General features: G+C 48.1%; 1 protein-coding gene across 3 annotated transcripts in view; it reads left to right on the top strand.

The window, feature by feature from the left end:
- The window catches only part of CAMK1D (calcium/calmodulin dependent protein kinase ID), a 372,235-nt gene that overhangs the window by 140,410 nt on the left and 218,981 nt on the right, over positions 1-12,844 (top strand). For 2 of the 3 annotated variants that reach the window (XM_008150426.3, XM_028158912.2), the window contains exon 2: positions 9,286-9,417. The exons of the other annotated variant lie outside the window; for it this stretch is intronic. In XM_008150426.3, coding sequence (XP_008148648.1) covers positions 9,286-9,417 — 132 coding nt within the window. The remainder of the gene's footprint in view (positions 1-9,285; positions 9,418-12,844) is intronic. 3 annotated transcript variants of the gene reach the window in all.

Genomic DNA, 12,844 nt, shown 5'->3' with positions numbered 1-12,844 from the left:
ATTCTTTCGTCAATATAACAAATGTGACTATTTTCTTTGAGTCTTGATTGAAAATTCAGGTCTCAAAAGTGTGTTTATTTCCCTGGGTACCTGGAGGAAGCAGCCTCAGACTGAGCTGCCTCCAGGTACTGATCTGATTTTCTTTGAAATGTGGAAGAAAAAGGGGAAGGATTCAACTTTTGTAATTTGTGCTGCTTATTTTCAGGAGCTAAAAATACATATTTAGCATTTCAAGAATAACTTTTTGTTTGACCTTTTCAGTAATTTGTCATAGAGATTTAATTTAGATGGAAATGGTGTGTTTTTAAAAATAGAATAATATTTTTTTTAAAATTAAGTATCATGTCACAACTTGAAAGAAATGCAATTTTCAAAACACTGGCATTTTATTTCTCTCGCTAGAGACCCAGTGCATGAATTTGTGCATGGGTGGGGTGCCCGGCCTGGCCGGTGATTGGGACCTATCGGGGGGCTGGCTGGTCGGGGGGAAGAATCGGGAGGTTGGCCGGCTGGCCCCCTGATTGGGGCTTATCGGGGGGGCTGGCTGGCCTGGGGGAGGGACTGAGGGAGGTTGGCAGCTGGGGGGAGGTGCTGCCGGGGGGGGGGGGGTGGGGTGGCGCGGCTGGGTGGCAGGGGGAGGGGCCACAGGAAGTTGGCCAGCTGTGGGAGGTTGGCTATGGGAGCACACTGACCACTGGGGGCAGCTCCTGCATTGAGCGTCTGCCCCCTGGTGGTCAGTGTGCATCATAGCGACTGGTCGTTTCGGTCGTTCGGTCATAATGATCGCTTAGGCTTTTATATATATAGGTGATTATGTATTTTCTGAGGTCTATATCAAAATCTGACCTCTCTTCTTTCCCAGTGAATTTTACTTATTTAACAAGGGTGAAGGTTTATGAGGATAAATGTCATATCATAAATTAATAAATTTAATATTTTTACCATCAAGACCTGTTGACAGTGGGTAACTGAAACTGTGGAAAGCAAAACCATGGGGAAGGGATACCACTATATATCATTTTTTTGTATGGATCTGCAGCACAGGGGAAATGTGGAAGGCTAGATGGAGAATCAGAGGAGAGCCCCAAATAATGGTGATCATCAAAACTGCTTTGGGTACCAGGTAGTACAAGTATTGTTAGGTATGGAAATACAGAAAAAATGATTTAGGACTCCCGCTCTCACACAGACAAGCACATAAAGGACCAAAATGGAACATGTAAGTGGGTTCTGGTAGGTGTAAGCCAAGTGTGTGAGCCTCAGAACCAGGGTCTCATTCTGTCTGGTTGGGAGGCAGTTGAGAAAGAACTATACCAATTAGGCCCTTTAAAATATAAATGGAATTTTGCCAAAGAGAAAGAATTGGGAATAGTGTTCCAGGAAGGGGGAGGCAGGCAGGCAGCCAGGACTTGAACCAAGGCCAATGGTATGAAAAGGCATAGGAGTGTTTAGGAAACTGCCGGCTGACTAAGGTGGTTGGGTGAGGGAGATGGCTTTATGGTGGGGTCTGTTTGTGTTGGGAAGATGGGTCCAGTGGTAGAGGAGCTCTCAAAGTTGGAGTCAGGTTGGGAAGAACTTTGAATGCCCTGGGTAACTTGCAAAGGAGTTAAAACTTTATCCTGTGTAGGTGTGAAACCACAGAATTTCAAGTAGAGTAGTAGCATAATCAGATCTTCGCAGTAGCAGGTAGGAGCCAGCAGGTGGGAGGTGGGCTTGCTGGGGCAGAGGAGCCAGGAGAGAGTCCTGGAAGGAGTCCACAGTGAAATAACTGGAACTTAAACCGGAACAGTGGTGTAGGGATGGAACAGACAGGCATTTGAGAGTCTTTTTAACAGAAAACCTGAATGTACTTGATGATGGAAATGAGAGGAGTGAAATAGGGTGTGTTTCTGGATCAGTAGAAATGAGAGAGAATAGAGGAGAGAGAAGCTTTGAGATGAAGATGCTGTGTTTTACTTTGGTGATGGTGCTCTTGAGAGGCCGGTCAGGAGATTTACCTAAAAAGACCCAGTAGGCAGCTGGAAAGAGGAGATTTGCACATGAGAGAGTTTAAACTTTGATAAAGGTTAGGGGGCCATGATGAGGTAGGTGGAAACTGGAAACAACTGATTTTCCAGGGGGAGGGTGTGGAATAGGATGAATGGAGGGCTGAGGGTGCAACCTGGGGGATCATTGACGTTTGAAGGAAGAGGAGCTGGTGGAGATGGAGAGAAAATGGTGGAAGGAGAGAACTATGTCATAGAATCAAGAAGAAGAGTTTTAGGAAGGAGACCAAGACTTTCAGATGCCACACGAAAGACCAATAAGCTGAGCACAAGAAAAAGCCATTGGAATGAGCAGCTGGGAAATCCTACCCCACAGGGCCCCAGATTTCCCGATTCCAGTCACATGGTGGTGGTGACAGAGAGCAGGGGCCTGGGCCGGTGGAGCCAGCCGCCCACAGGCTGCCATTTCCATTTACAAACGCAGTTCAGTCTGGCCGGAGGCTCTAAGTATTGAGTTTTAGACGCACAGTGCTTGTATTTCAGATGATAGAATGCAACTTGCTTTGACCTCTTTGTATTTTAAAACTTTGTAATTCTCAGTCCCAGTTTATGTACCCAGGGAATTTATTTCCTTGGGTTGTCTGAAGGTTTTATGGGCTCTCAAATCATTTTTCTTGCTGTCTTCCTTCCTGCCACCAGTCCCCTCTCAGCCTGCCTCCAGCTCCCTATCTCTTCCCACCTCCCACAGAAACACACGGACATCATTTTATCATGTAACAACATTGAAAGTGCCCAAATTCTTCATTCATGAGTTTCTGCTTCTGATATTTTTAATTAGCTTCCCTGGAACAGGGAAGTATCTTCTGATGGTTTCTATTTATTGAGAGAACAATAAGAATTTATGCTAATCTGTATCCCCTAGGCCAGTGGTCGGCAAACTCATTAGTCAACAGAGCCAAATATCAACAGTACAATGATTGAAATTTCTTCTGAGAGCCAAATTTTTTAAACTTAAACTTCTTCTAACGCTACTTCTTCAAAATAGACTCGTCCAGGCCGTGGTATTTTGTGGAAGAGCCACACTCAAGGGGCCAAAGAGCCGCATGTGGCTCGCGAGCCGCAGTTTGCCGACCACGGCCCTAGGCAGACCAGAGAGCTTTGTCTTTGGAAAGCCTGAAGAAGGTAAATGAACATTGGGTTTGGCTAAAGGAGAAGCAGGTGGATTTGCACACTCAGGGAGGATGGCAGCTCCCCCAAATGCAGGGTCCCCTGAATGCTGTTACCTTATAAGCATGTGTGCCAGGCTCCCAGCCAGCAGTGTGCATCAGTCCAGCTCAGTGAATTGAAAAGGACCTCAGGGGTTATGAAACCTCAATATGCTTTTCTGTCCATTGCTACCTGTGCTACTGAGCCTCAGCGCCTGCATCTGTGTAATGGAGGTGATGGTAACTTCTGTGCGCTTCTTGAGGTTGTTGAAGTGAATTAGTTGATATATGTCAAGGCTCTTTGTAAATATCTAGTGGTACACAACATCTGGTGCCCTACAATTATTCATAGATTTTCTTTCTCCTGCAGGGAGGTAATGAGGAAAAGGTTTTATCAGATTTTTCCAGTGTGTCTATCTCAGGTAATGCCATTTAGTAGAACCAGGCAGACTTTTTATTTATTTTTATTTTTCACTAGAGGCCCAGTGCATTCGTGCACTGGTGGGGTCCCTCTGCCTCACCCGCCAGCTCCTTAGGCTCCAGCCCGCGGTTTGCTTTGGTCCCGCCCGCCCAGCACAAAATAGTGCGTGAAGCAGCAGGCGGCCGGGGAGCAGCCCTAGCCCTGGCTGGGTGCCCCGCTGCTCTGGTTCATCCTGGCCCCACTGCGCCTGCTGCTGCCGCAGCTTGGGCACGCAGGGGGAGTGTCCACAGCTTGGGCACGCAGGGGGAGTGTCCGCAGCTTGGGCACGCAGGGGGAGTGTCCGCAGCTTGGGCATGCAGGGGGAGTGTCCGCAGCTTGGGCACGCAGGGGGAGTGTCCGCAGCTTGGACATGCAGGGGGAGTGTCCGCAGCTTGGGCACGCAGGGAGAGTGTCCGCAGCTTGGGCACGCAGGGAGAGTGTCCGCAGCCTGGGCACGCAGGGGGAGTGTCCGCAGCTTGGGCATGCAGGGGGAGTGTCCGCAGCTTGGGCACGCAGGGAGAGTGTCCGCAGCTTGGGCACGCAGGGAGAGTGTCCGCAGCCTGGGCACGCAGGGGGAGTGTCTGCAGGATAGGCTGGCACAGCTGCACTCACTAGGCACCAGCCATGAGCCCAGTGTCTGGCGCCCCTCTGTCAGCTGAGCGGTGCTCCCGTTGTGGGAGCGCACTGACCACCAGGGAGCAGCTCCTGCATTGAGTGTCTGCCCCCTGGTGGTCAGTGCGTGTCATAACTATTGGCCGGTGGTCCGATCGCTTAGGTTTTTATATATATAGTGTTAAAATATGTATAAATAACATAAAATGTACCATTTTAGCCATTTTTGAGTGTACAGTTTAGCGACATTGAGTGCATTCACATTGTTATGTAACCATCACCACCATCTACCCCTAAAACGTTTTTATCTTCTCAAACAGAGACTCAGTACCCATTAAACAATAACTCCCCCTCTCCCCTTCTCCAGCCCCTGGCAACCACCGTTCTACTTTCTTTCTATGAATTTGAGTACTCTAGGTACCTCATATATGTGGGGTTATACACTATTTGTCCTTTCAATTCTGGCCTTATATTTAATTTAGTATAAGGCCTTCAAGGTTCATTCATGTTGTAACCTGTGTGAGAATTTCATTCCTTTTTATGGCTGAGTATTCCATGGCATGTCTATACCACATACGTTTGAGCCCAGCTTTCAATTTTGTTGGGTTATACCCAAAAGTGGAATTGCAAGCTGACTTTCAGTCTGAGATGAAGGGACTATATAATCTTGGCTTTGTGACCCTCCTACTCAGTACCTGTTGAGAGAGACTACCAGAGTCACGAGGGGCACCCTGGCCTTCTGGGGCATGCCCTGTGCCCTTTCACAGGTGCCTCATTGTCAAACCCCTAGATGCTTAGTTCATGAAGCCCTTTATGGGTCTGTGCCCATTGTCCAGCCCTCACCGCGGGATCGCAGATGGTCCATCCCTCCTGAAGTAAGAGACAAAGGTAGAGAAACTTGTGATCCAGGAGTTGCCTTACCTTGACCTCAGCTTCCTGCAGCAGCCGCCAGCAGTGGATCTGAGGGCGATCTCTAGTCCCCTCCCATAATGTCATGGTCAAGGTGTAGATTCACACAGAAACCTCACCTCCCACTCAGGGAAAGAATGATCCACAGAACAAGGAGGCACTTTCCCCTTTGTGCTTCTGATAGCCACAGCTAAGCACAGGACTCCTCCGTGGGCCGTAGTCTGTTACTGCTGCTGGTGGAAATCGTGTTCTTTCACGGGATCATGGGGAAGGCATTCCACGGACCCACATATGGGAGACTGTGACATGGTAAGATTTATTTAGGTGGAAATAGAAGGCTGGCTTCCCTAGTTTTCCAACGTCCCATCTCCATCCATCCCGCCATAGAAAAAATTCCAATTTTGTCTTCATCAAGGCCCAAACAAAGGCCAGTTTAGCGACATTGAGTGCATTCACATTGTTATGTAACCATCACAGTTTATGTGTAATGTGAAAGTTTAGTCCTTTGGAGCCTGTGTGGTCAGCCATGGGCCCCAGGTGGCTGCTAAAACTGCATGGCTGCTACAGAGAGAACTCGGAAAGGAACAGGGCAAGCAAGTGTTACTGGGAGGGAGAGGGAGAGGGAGAAGAAGAGAGGGCAGAGGGATAGAGAGGAGGGATTTGTTAGCTGGGATTATATTATTTTGGGAAGGACAAGGCTCTCTTCAAAATAACCAGTCAACTCCCAAGCTTTCGTGGGCTTCTGATGGATCTGCCTCCTAACCAGCCTATTCTTTCCCAGGCTGGACTGACAGCCTCTGTGGTCACTATCTTGGCTCCTGTTGCTCATGCCTCATAGGAGGCCCTCTCTCCTGCACCACCTTGACTTGTACTGCACATGTGCTTACCCCCCCTCCCCGCTCCCCTCACATCTCCCCCGCTCCCCGCTCCCCTGCCTCCTGCATGCCCACTGGAGGGTGGGCTGCTCCCTGCATGGGGAAAGGGAGGGATATTAATCCCCTTGGCGGGGCAATGCTGCTATCCCCTGGAGTATGTCAAGCTGTAGCTTCCTAATTAAACAGGCTTATTCTCCCTAGTTGATTATGCTTAGTAATGTCTAATTCCCTTTGCTACCGTTCTTTATTAATATTTCACCACCTAGCTAACATCACCACTCACACAGATCCTGAAGAGGCAGAGCGTGGGTGGATGCAGAGTGGGGTCTGCCAGCAGTGGTCCGTCAGAGCTCTGGCAGCTTGGTTGCCACTGCTAAAGGGCTTCTCCACCTTCTGGAAAATGGACGTAGTAAGTCCAGCAGACTCAGGAGAGAAACCATTATGGTATCAGCAGCATCAGGGACCCAAGTAGCCAATAGGGAAACAGAATGAATGCATGGATTCCTCGCCCATGGTTTTAGGATCCTCACATGGCTTTAGGTCTGTCACCACTGATCTTTCTTTCCTCCAGCATAGTTCTTGTCTTGCCTCCTGGAGGATAGCAAGAGAGAGCATGTATGTAGTTGTCTACAGTTTCTTGCTGCTTAGAAACCACACTCACTTTGAGATGAATCCATCTGGGTCTGTCCCTGAGACAGAAGCCAGGGAAGGGACAACCTCTGGGTTGCGGGGGAGAGGAGGGGAGGATGGGGAGGTTCCTGAAATTGTATGAATTGGTCTTTTTGGGCAAAAGTCATTGGCAGTGACTAAATGTTACTGGGGATGTCCTATTCCATATATCACTCTGTGATAAGTCTGTTGTGGGTTTTCATGTATTTATCCTACCTAATAAAATGGTAATATGTAAATTACCATCACTCCACTATGCCCACGATTGGGCCAGCGGGAGGTGCAGGGGGCGGGACTCGGGGTGGCCGGGGTAGCCGATTGGGCCAACAGGACGCTGCGACTCGAGCTCAGCGTCTGCACCATGGCTGTGCTGCGGAATAAAAGGGGCGCCTCTGGGGCAGCGAGCTCACGTCCCGCTGCGGACCATCAAAATCGGAGAAGCTGGGTGCCTGTCTGCTCCGGCACCAGGCCTTTCAGAAGCCTCCGCCAAGCCAGAGGCTTCCGAAAGGCCTGGTGCACCAGCAGACAGGCACCCAGCTCCCCCGCAATCGAAAAAAGCATGTAGGGGACCCTACATGTGCATGATTCAATCATGCACTGGGCCTCTAGTATTTCATAATTGCTCTTCTGGCTGGTTCCATGTGAGGCATACGGTACTGTGAGGGGAGAATCCTACTTTGCCGATGATTTGTGGATTTGGGTGGAATGCCTCAGTTCTGACATTTTCCACTTGGTTCTGTTGTGGAATGCCTATCTTCTGCCCCTCAGGTTTATGTAATTAGATACAGACCTGGAAGATGGACGGACTTCTCTCGTGGGAGTTCATGTTCCAGTAGGAACGCTGTTCCAAACAGTTAATTGTACTAAGTGAGTGAATTCCTCTCACTGGAAAGGATTTTAAAAATATCTACTTATCTTCCTTTGACAGATGCATATCCTTTCAGACGGGGAAGGAGAGGGAGACAAAAGTACGTTCTCCGTGCTTAGGCATCTCTTTGATGTTGGCTGAAGAACGAAGGCCCCCTAGGCATGGGTGTTGGGATGACACTGGTCCTTCCAGTGGTTTCTTTTGATGTAGGAGGGGTTGTCCCTCAGCATAGCTGTGTAGAAGCCGCGTTTGTTGTCTCTCCGAGGATAGAAAAGAAAGTCTAGGCATACAGAGTGACTCAGAGGCTTATGGTTTTCCTTGACCCATGAGCACAGGTCCACGTTACTGAGATCTGGAGTGAACACTGGAGGACCCATTGGAATGTTCTGCCCCCCAGCCTAAGTGCAGCATCCAGGCACTGCCTGCTGGCAAATACAGGGGTGGGGGTGGGGGACCAGGCAGCCAGGGAGGCACTGGCCCCGGGGTTCACTGACCACAGGGGACCTCTCCGGAGAAATGGGCTGTCTGGCCTCAAGTCTTGGTCATGTTTTCAACTTGTTGCTCTGCCCTTGCAGTTACATTTATATTTTCAGGCAGGAAAGTCTATCTTGTGCAGAGCGGCTACAGTGTTTGGACAGGTTCAAGCCTTGGACTAATGAGAGGGCACAGTCCTCTCAAGGCCACATGCAAATCCCAGCTTGGAAGGCAGAGCCCTCCCAGCACAATTATAGCCTACAGCTATGGTTGTGGGCTTGAACCTATGGTTCGAACACATGGTCCCACGTGCCTGAGTGATGTGGGCTTGATAGAGTTCAGGTGCATGTAGTTGAGTAGGATCAAAACCCACGAGAATGTTGTAAACATCTTGATCACGCCCTTATTTTGCCTCATGGAACCTGTATAAAAATAAAGATATGGCTTTTAGTCCATGGCGCTGTCGCTAGCTCTCCATCAGAGAGGCCCTCCATCAGAGAGGACAGTGTTCCACCGAGACCCAGCTTTCATTCTCTTGTTTGTCTTTTCTCAATCCTTCACCGCCCCCACTCAGGTTCACCCTTGGCCGTGCTGGCGCGGCACACTATCTCACTCAGGGCATCATTTGTGTCTTTGGTTGGTTGATTTAATAAAGAAACAAGATGCTTATTGAAGACTTGCATGGCACTTCCTACCAATTAATTAACCCAGAGGCGATAACACGTGTGGCACTAACTCACACTTTAATCACATCCTTACCTGTCTGCAAGAATTTATTAAATGTTTGTGAAGTGCTCTGAAATTTCCTTGGGATGGAAGGGCCTGAGAGGAATCTAGAAATTTTGGTATGACTTCTGGTCTACTTGGTTGTGGGGGTGCCGACAGCTTCAGATGGACACCATCTTTCTCTGTAGGAATCTTGCTGGAAGCTTCTCTGTTTGCTCCCAAGTCGCTGCTACTTGATGTTCTGCAGGGTAGCAGGGGGAACCGGGAGGCAGCCAAACCCATGTGGATATCCACGTGTCCCTTTGCACGAGGGCACATTTGTGTGTGTACTTCTTTGCATAAGAAGTTTGGTCGGCAGTGATGCTGGGTAATAAAGTATGGCAATGCTGGTGGTCATTTGCGTCGCTGTTATTGCTCAAACTTTGACAGTGGGATTAGAGGAGCCTTTGGAACTCCTAAATCCTGAATCTAAACTACTCTTTTTCTCCCTCTTTCTTCACAGCGGGGCATTTTCTGAAGTGGTTTTAGCCGAAGAGAAAGCAACTGGAAAGCTCTTTGCGGTGAAGTGCATTCCTAAGAAGGCGCTGAAGGGCAAAGAAAGCAGCATAGAGAATGAGATAGCCGTTCTCAGAAAGTAAGTCCAGGAGGCACGCCTTCTTCTCCGGCTGCCTTGGGATCATCCATCCCTCACTCAAGGAGGGAGGAGGCTGTGGGTGCTGGCCTCCCAGAGTTCAAAGAGGGCGACAGAGCTGGCTGCAGGGAGAGGTGGGCTCTGTCAGTGACGACTGAGGCTGACGTAGTGCTTTCTTTCAGGGACTATACATTGTATGTCTTATTTCATTTGCAGCAGTCATTTGCGGTGGCTGTTTTTTCCTAAGATCACAGCAGTCAAATAGACTTGGTTTTGAACTGAGACCCTGACACTCACTCTAGCGGGTGACCTTGGGCCAGTGACTGAGCTCTAAGCCGCCTCTGTGAAAGGAAGTTGATAACATCTCCCTACATGTGGTTCAGGATGAAGTGAGATGGTGCTTCACAAATGTTTGTAAAGCGCTTCCAATAGCACCTGCTACATAGTAAGTGCTCAGTAAAGAGTAGCTGCCACCACCACTGCCGCCAGTGTTATCATTGTTGCTTTATTTTATAATAAGGAGATGAAGCTCAGAGATTAATTTGTTCAGTGCCTTGCAGAGCCTGGAATGCCAGCCCCACCAGTGTTATTTCCACACTCTTTGATGCGTCTTCCACTTTCCGCCACACACATGGCACCCAGAAAGTTCCATACAGTTTACTATTGAGGTGCTTCACCTCTTTGTTGAGTTTCACTTTTGCTCCCTGTGTGGAATAGAACCAAATCAAGATCTCACCTTTAGCATAATGGCACACACAGAACCATCCCAAAGCGACTGGACCCGCCCAAAAGATGACCTTTCACTGATGTGGTATCTATCCATCATGATCAAGCCGTTCTGTGTCTCACAAAGGTTGAGGGAACAAACCCTTATTTGCTTTTGCCTGTTTGGAGTGTATCTGAGCACTGTGCTATGAAATTTTAAATAACTTCTATTAATAAAAGATGTTAGAAATATCCTTGAAATTTTTGGGGTTTGGAACCAGCATCAAGCAAGAATCCTGTCCAGATAGGCAAAACAGAACGGGAACAAGCCTTGTAGGGCCTTAACACCACATGTCACGCCCACACATTCTTCCTGAATGAGCCGCCCTCCACCTCTGTCTCAGGGAGCAGCAGTGCCCTTTGAAGGGTCCTTTGCTGCCATCAGTACAAACCCAGTGCCACCGAGGTGGTTAGGAGGGTTCGTTCTGTTCTGTATCATGTGTGATGTGTGTTCCGGAACAGATGGGTCTGAATAGCTCTCTAGTTAAGGGTTTTCACTTATTTTTTTGGTTGTTTGGATGGTTTCTAGGTTTCCTGGATTGTCTATTAGGGACCGGAAGAGTTTCATATTGTCCTGTGGAGGATTGCATGAAATGACTCCATGGAATAGAATTGGGGAAAACAAATAACATTAGCATCAGGCAGAACACTCTGTTAATGAAACATTTATTTAAATTGCTCATTTTCCAATATGAAAGCAGCACTTGGAGAAGAGGGTATTTGCTAGGTATTAAGTTGCTGCCACGTTGCAGAGATTGGACATTTTAATTGAAATTCTAGGTGGGCCCAGAGCCTTCTAGAGGCTCTGTTTTGGGCACTGGGGCTGCCCGCTGCGGAATCAAGGATGCTGCTTTATTTTTATGTGACTCCTTCATTGGCGTAGAAGCCACACATCCAGGGAAGTCAGTATTCATTCTCGGGGTTACTTTTCATCTACATGGGCAGGGGATGTGGAGGTAGACTTCATACGTTATGTTGGTTTATGCCACAGTCATTCTGCTTTAATCAGTGTCTCCACCCTGTACCTCACTCAAATAATCACCACTGCCAGGAGGCGGCGCTTGAAGCAGCGAGGGCCCGGGACTGGGAGTGACTTACTTGGATAGTTTCACACTATCAGCTTTTGGAGTATCTTGAAACATGAACCTTCTTTCAGGAATACAGAACAAATAGATCGTTTCTGAGGGGATAAGAAGGTGATACCTCGCCTGGACTGATTTATTTATTTAATTTCTTGGCCTCTACAAATGATTCACACGTGGAATAAGAGGCAGTTCCATACTGTAAGCAGCCGAAAGCAAAGAACCTGAGCTGTAAAGAATCTGAGTTGTTAGAATGCCGGCATTCAAACATTCATTCATTTAACCAATATTCATTACATTCCTGTGCATCAGCAGCCGTGCTAGGCACTGAGGTTTGAGAGATAAGATACAATTCTTGCTCTCCAGGGACTCACAGTTGCTACTAAGGAAGTGTGATATCGTAGATGCTGTGAGAGACGATCGATCAGGGGCTCAAGGGCAGGGCTGCTCAGTTTTTAATTTGGGGTATGAGAATATTTTGCAGAGAACAGAAAGGCAGAGGGACATTCCATCAGAGGGAATGGCCCAAACAGAGGTAAGGGGATGGGAGGCAGGCTGGTGTGCTGGGAACTCCAAGTAGCTAGCTCATCAGACTGGAGCAGAGGGCTCAGGGTGAGGCACAGGAGACCTGAGGTTGGAGAGATGAGACTGTGGGGGGGTTGTATACCCCGCTTGGACCTTGAATGTCATTCTGTAAACAGTAGGGAGCCAGTGAAAGGTTTTAATGAGAGGGCAATGTGATCAGGATTGTTTCATAAAGATTGCTGTGGCAGAACATAAAAGGATGGATTGGAGGGGGCAAGACTCAATACAGAGGGGGCAGTTAGGAGGCCACTGGAGGAGTCTGGGAAGCAGCGCATTTAAATAGGAGCTATGGGTTGGGATAGAAGAGACAAATATGAATGTGTGCACAAAATTGAATCTGTAGGACTTAGGGATTTGGAAGAAGTGGGGAGGCAGTTGACGGGAGGTAGGCATCTAGAATAACTACTAGGTTTCTGATTGGATAAATAGAGACCCGCTTTGTTGCACATTCTGCCATATGCCCTTGTCATTTGCATATTTCCATGCTATTTTTCATCCAAGTAGGCCCATCTGAGAGACTGCTTGCCCTCCTGTGTGCTGCATTTATTGCAGGATGAGAGATTTATGTATTTCACTGGGTTAAAGTAATGTAGCTAATATATCCCTTAAGGAGGTCTTTATACTTGTTCTGGAAATAGTTCTAAAATGAATCTTCTTGATAAGCAGATACTAAACCCAGCTCAGAGGGAATCAAGAGTGGCAGCATCGTGGCGAGCAGGTGCTGTGTGCAGAGAGCTGCTGCCTGGCTGGCACTCCAGGCCAAGATCTGTGCATTTCCACAGTGGGATGGAGTATGGTATGTGTTAGGGACTGTCACATTATCAGTGCCATATTCCCCAGTTAAGTTATAGAGCTTATCGTTTCTGTGCTATTATTTACTCAGAGGGCAGACACTATCCAAATCAAATTCCAAGGCAACATCTATAGCGTCTTTGTGTCTGCATTAAGTGAGAGGTGGAGAGAGAAGGCAATGCATGAAGCTGGAGAATGGGAGATGA

The sequence above is a fragment of the Eptesicus fuscus genome, chromosome 5 (genome assembly GCF_027574615.1).
Source record: "Eptesicus fuscus isolate TK198812 chromosome 5, DD_ASM_mEF_20220401, whole genome shotgun sequence".
In the NCBI taxonomy this organism is placed as follows: domain Eukaryota; kingdom Metazoa; phylum Chordata; class Mammalia; order Chiroptera; family Vespertilionidae; genus Eptesicus; species Eptesicus fuscus.
The sequence above is the reverse complement of the archived record's forward strand: the minus strand, read 5'-3'. Positions and strand labels throughout refer to the sequence as shown.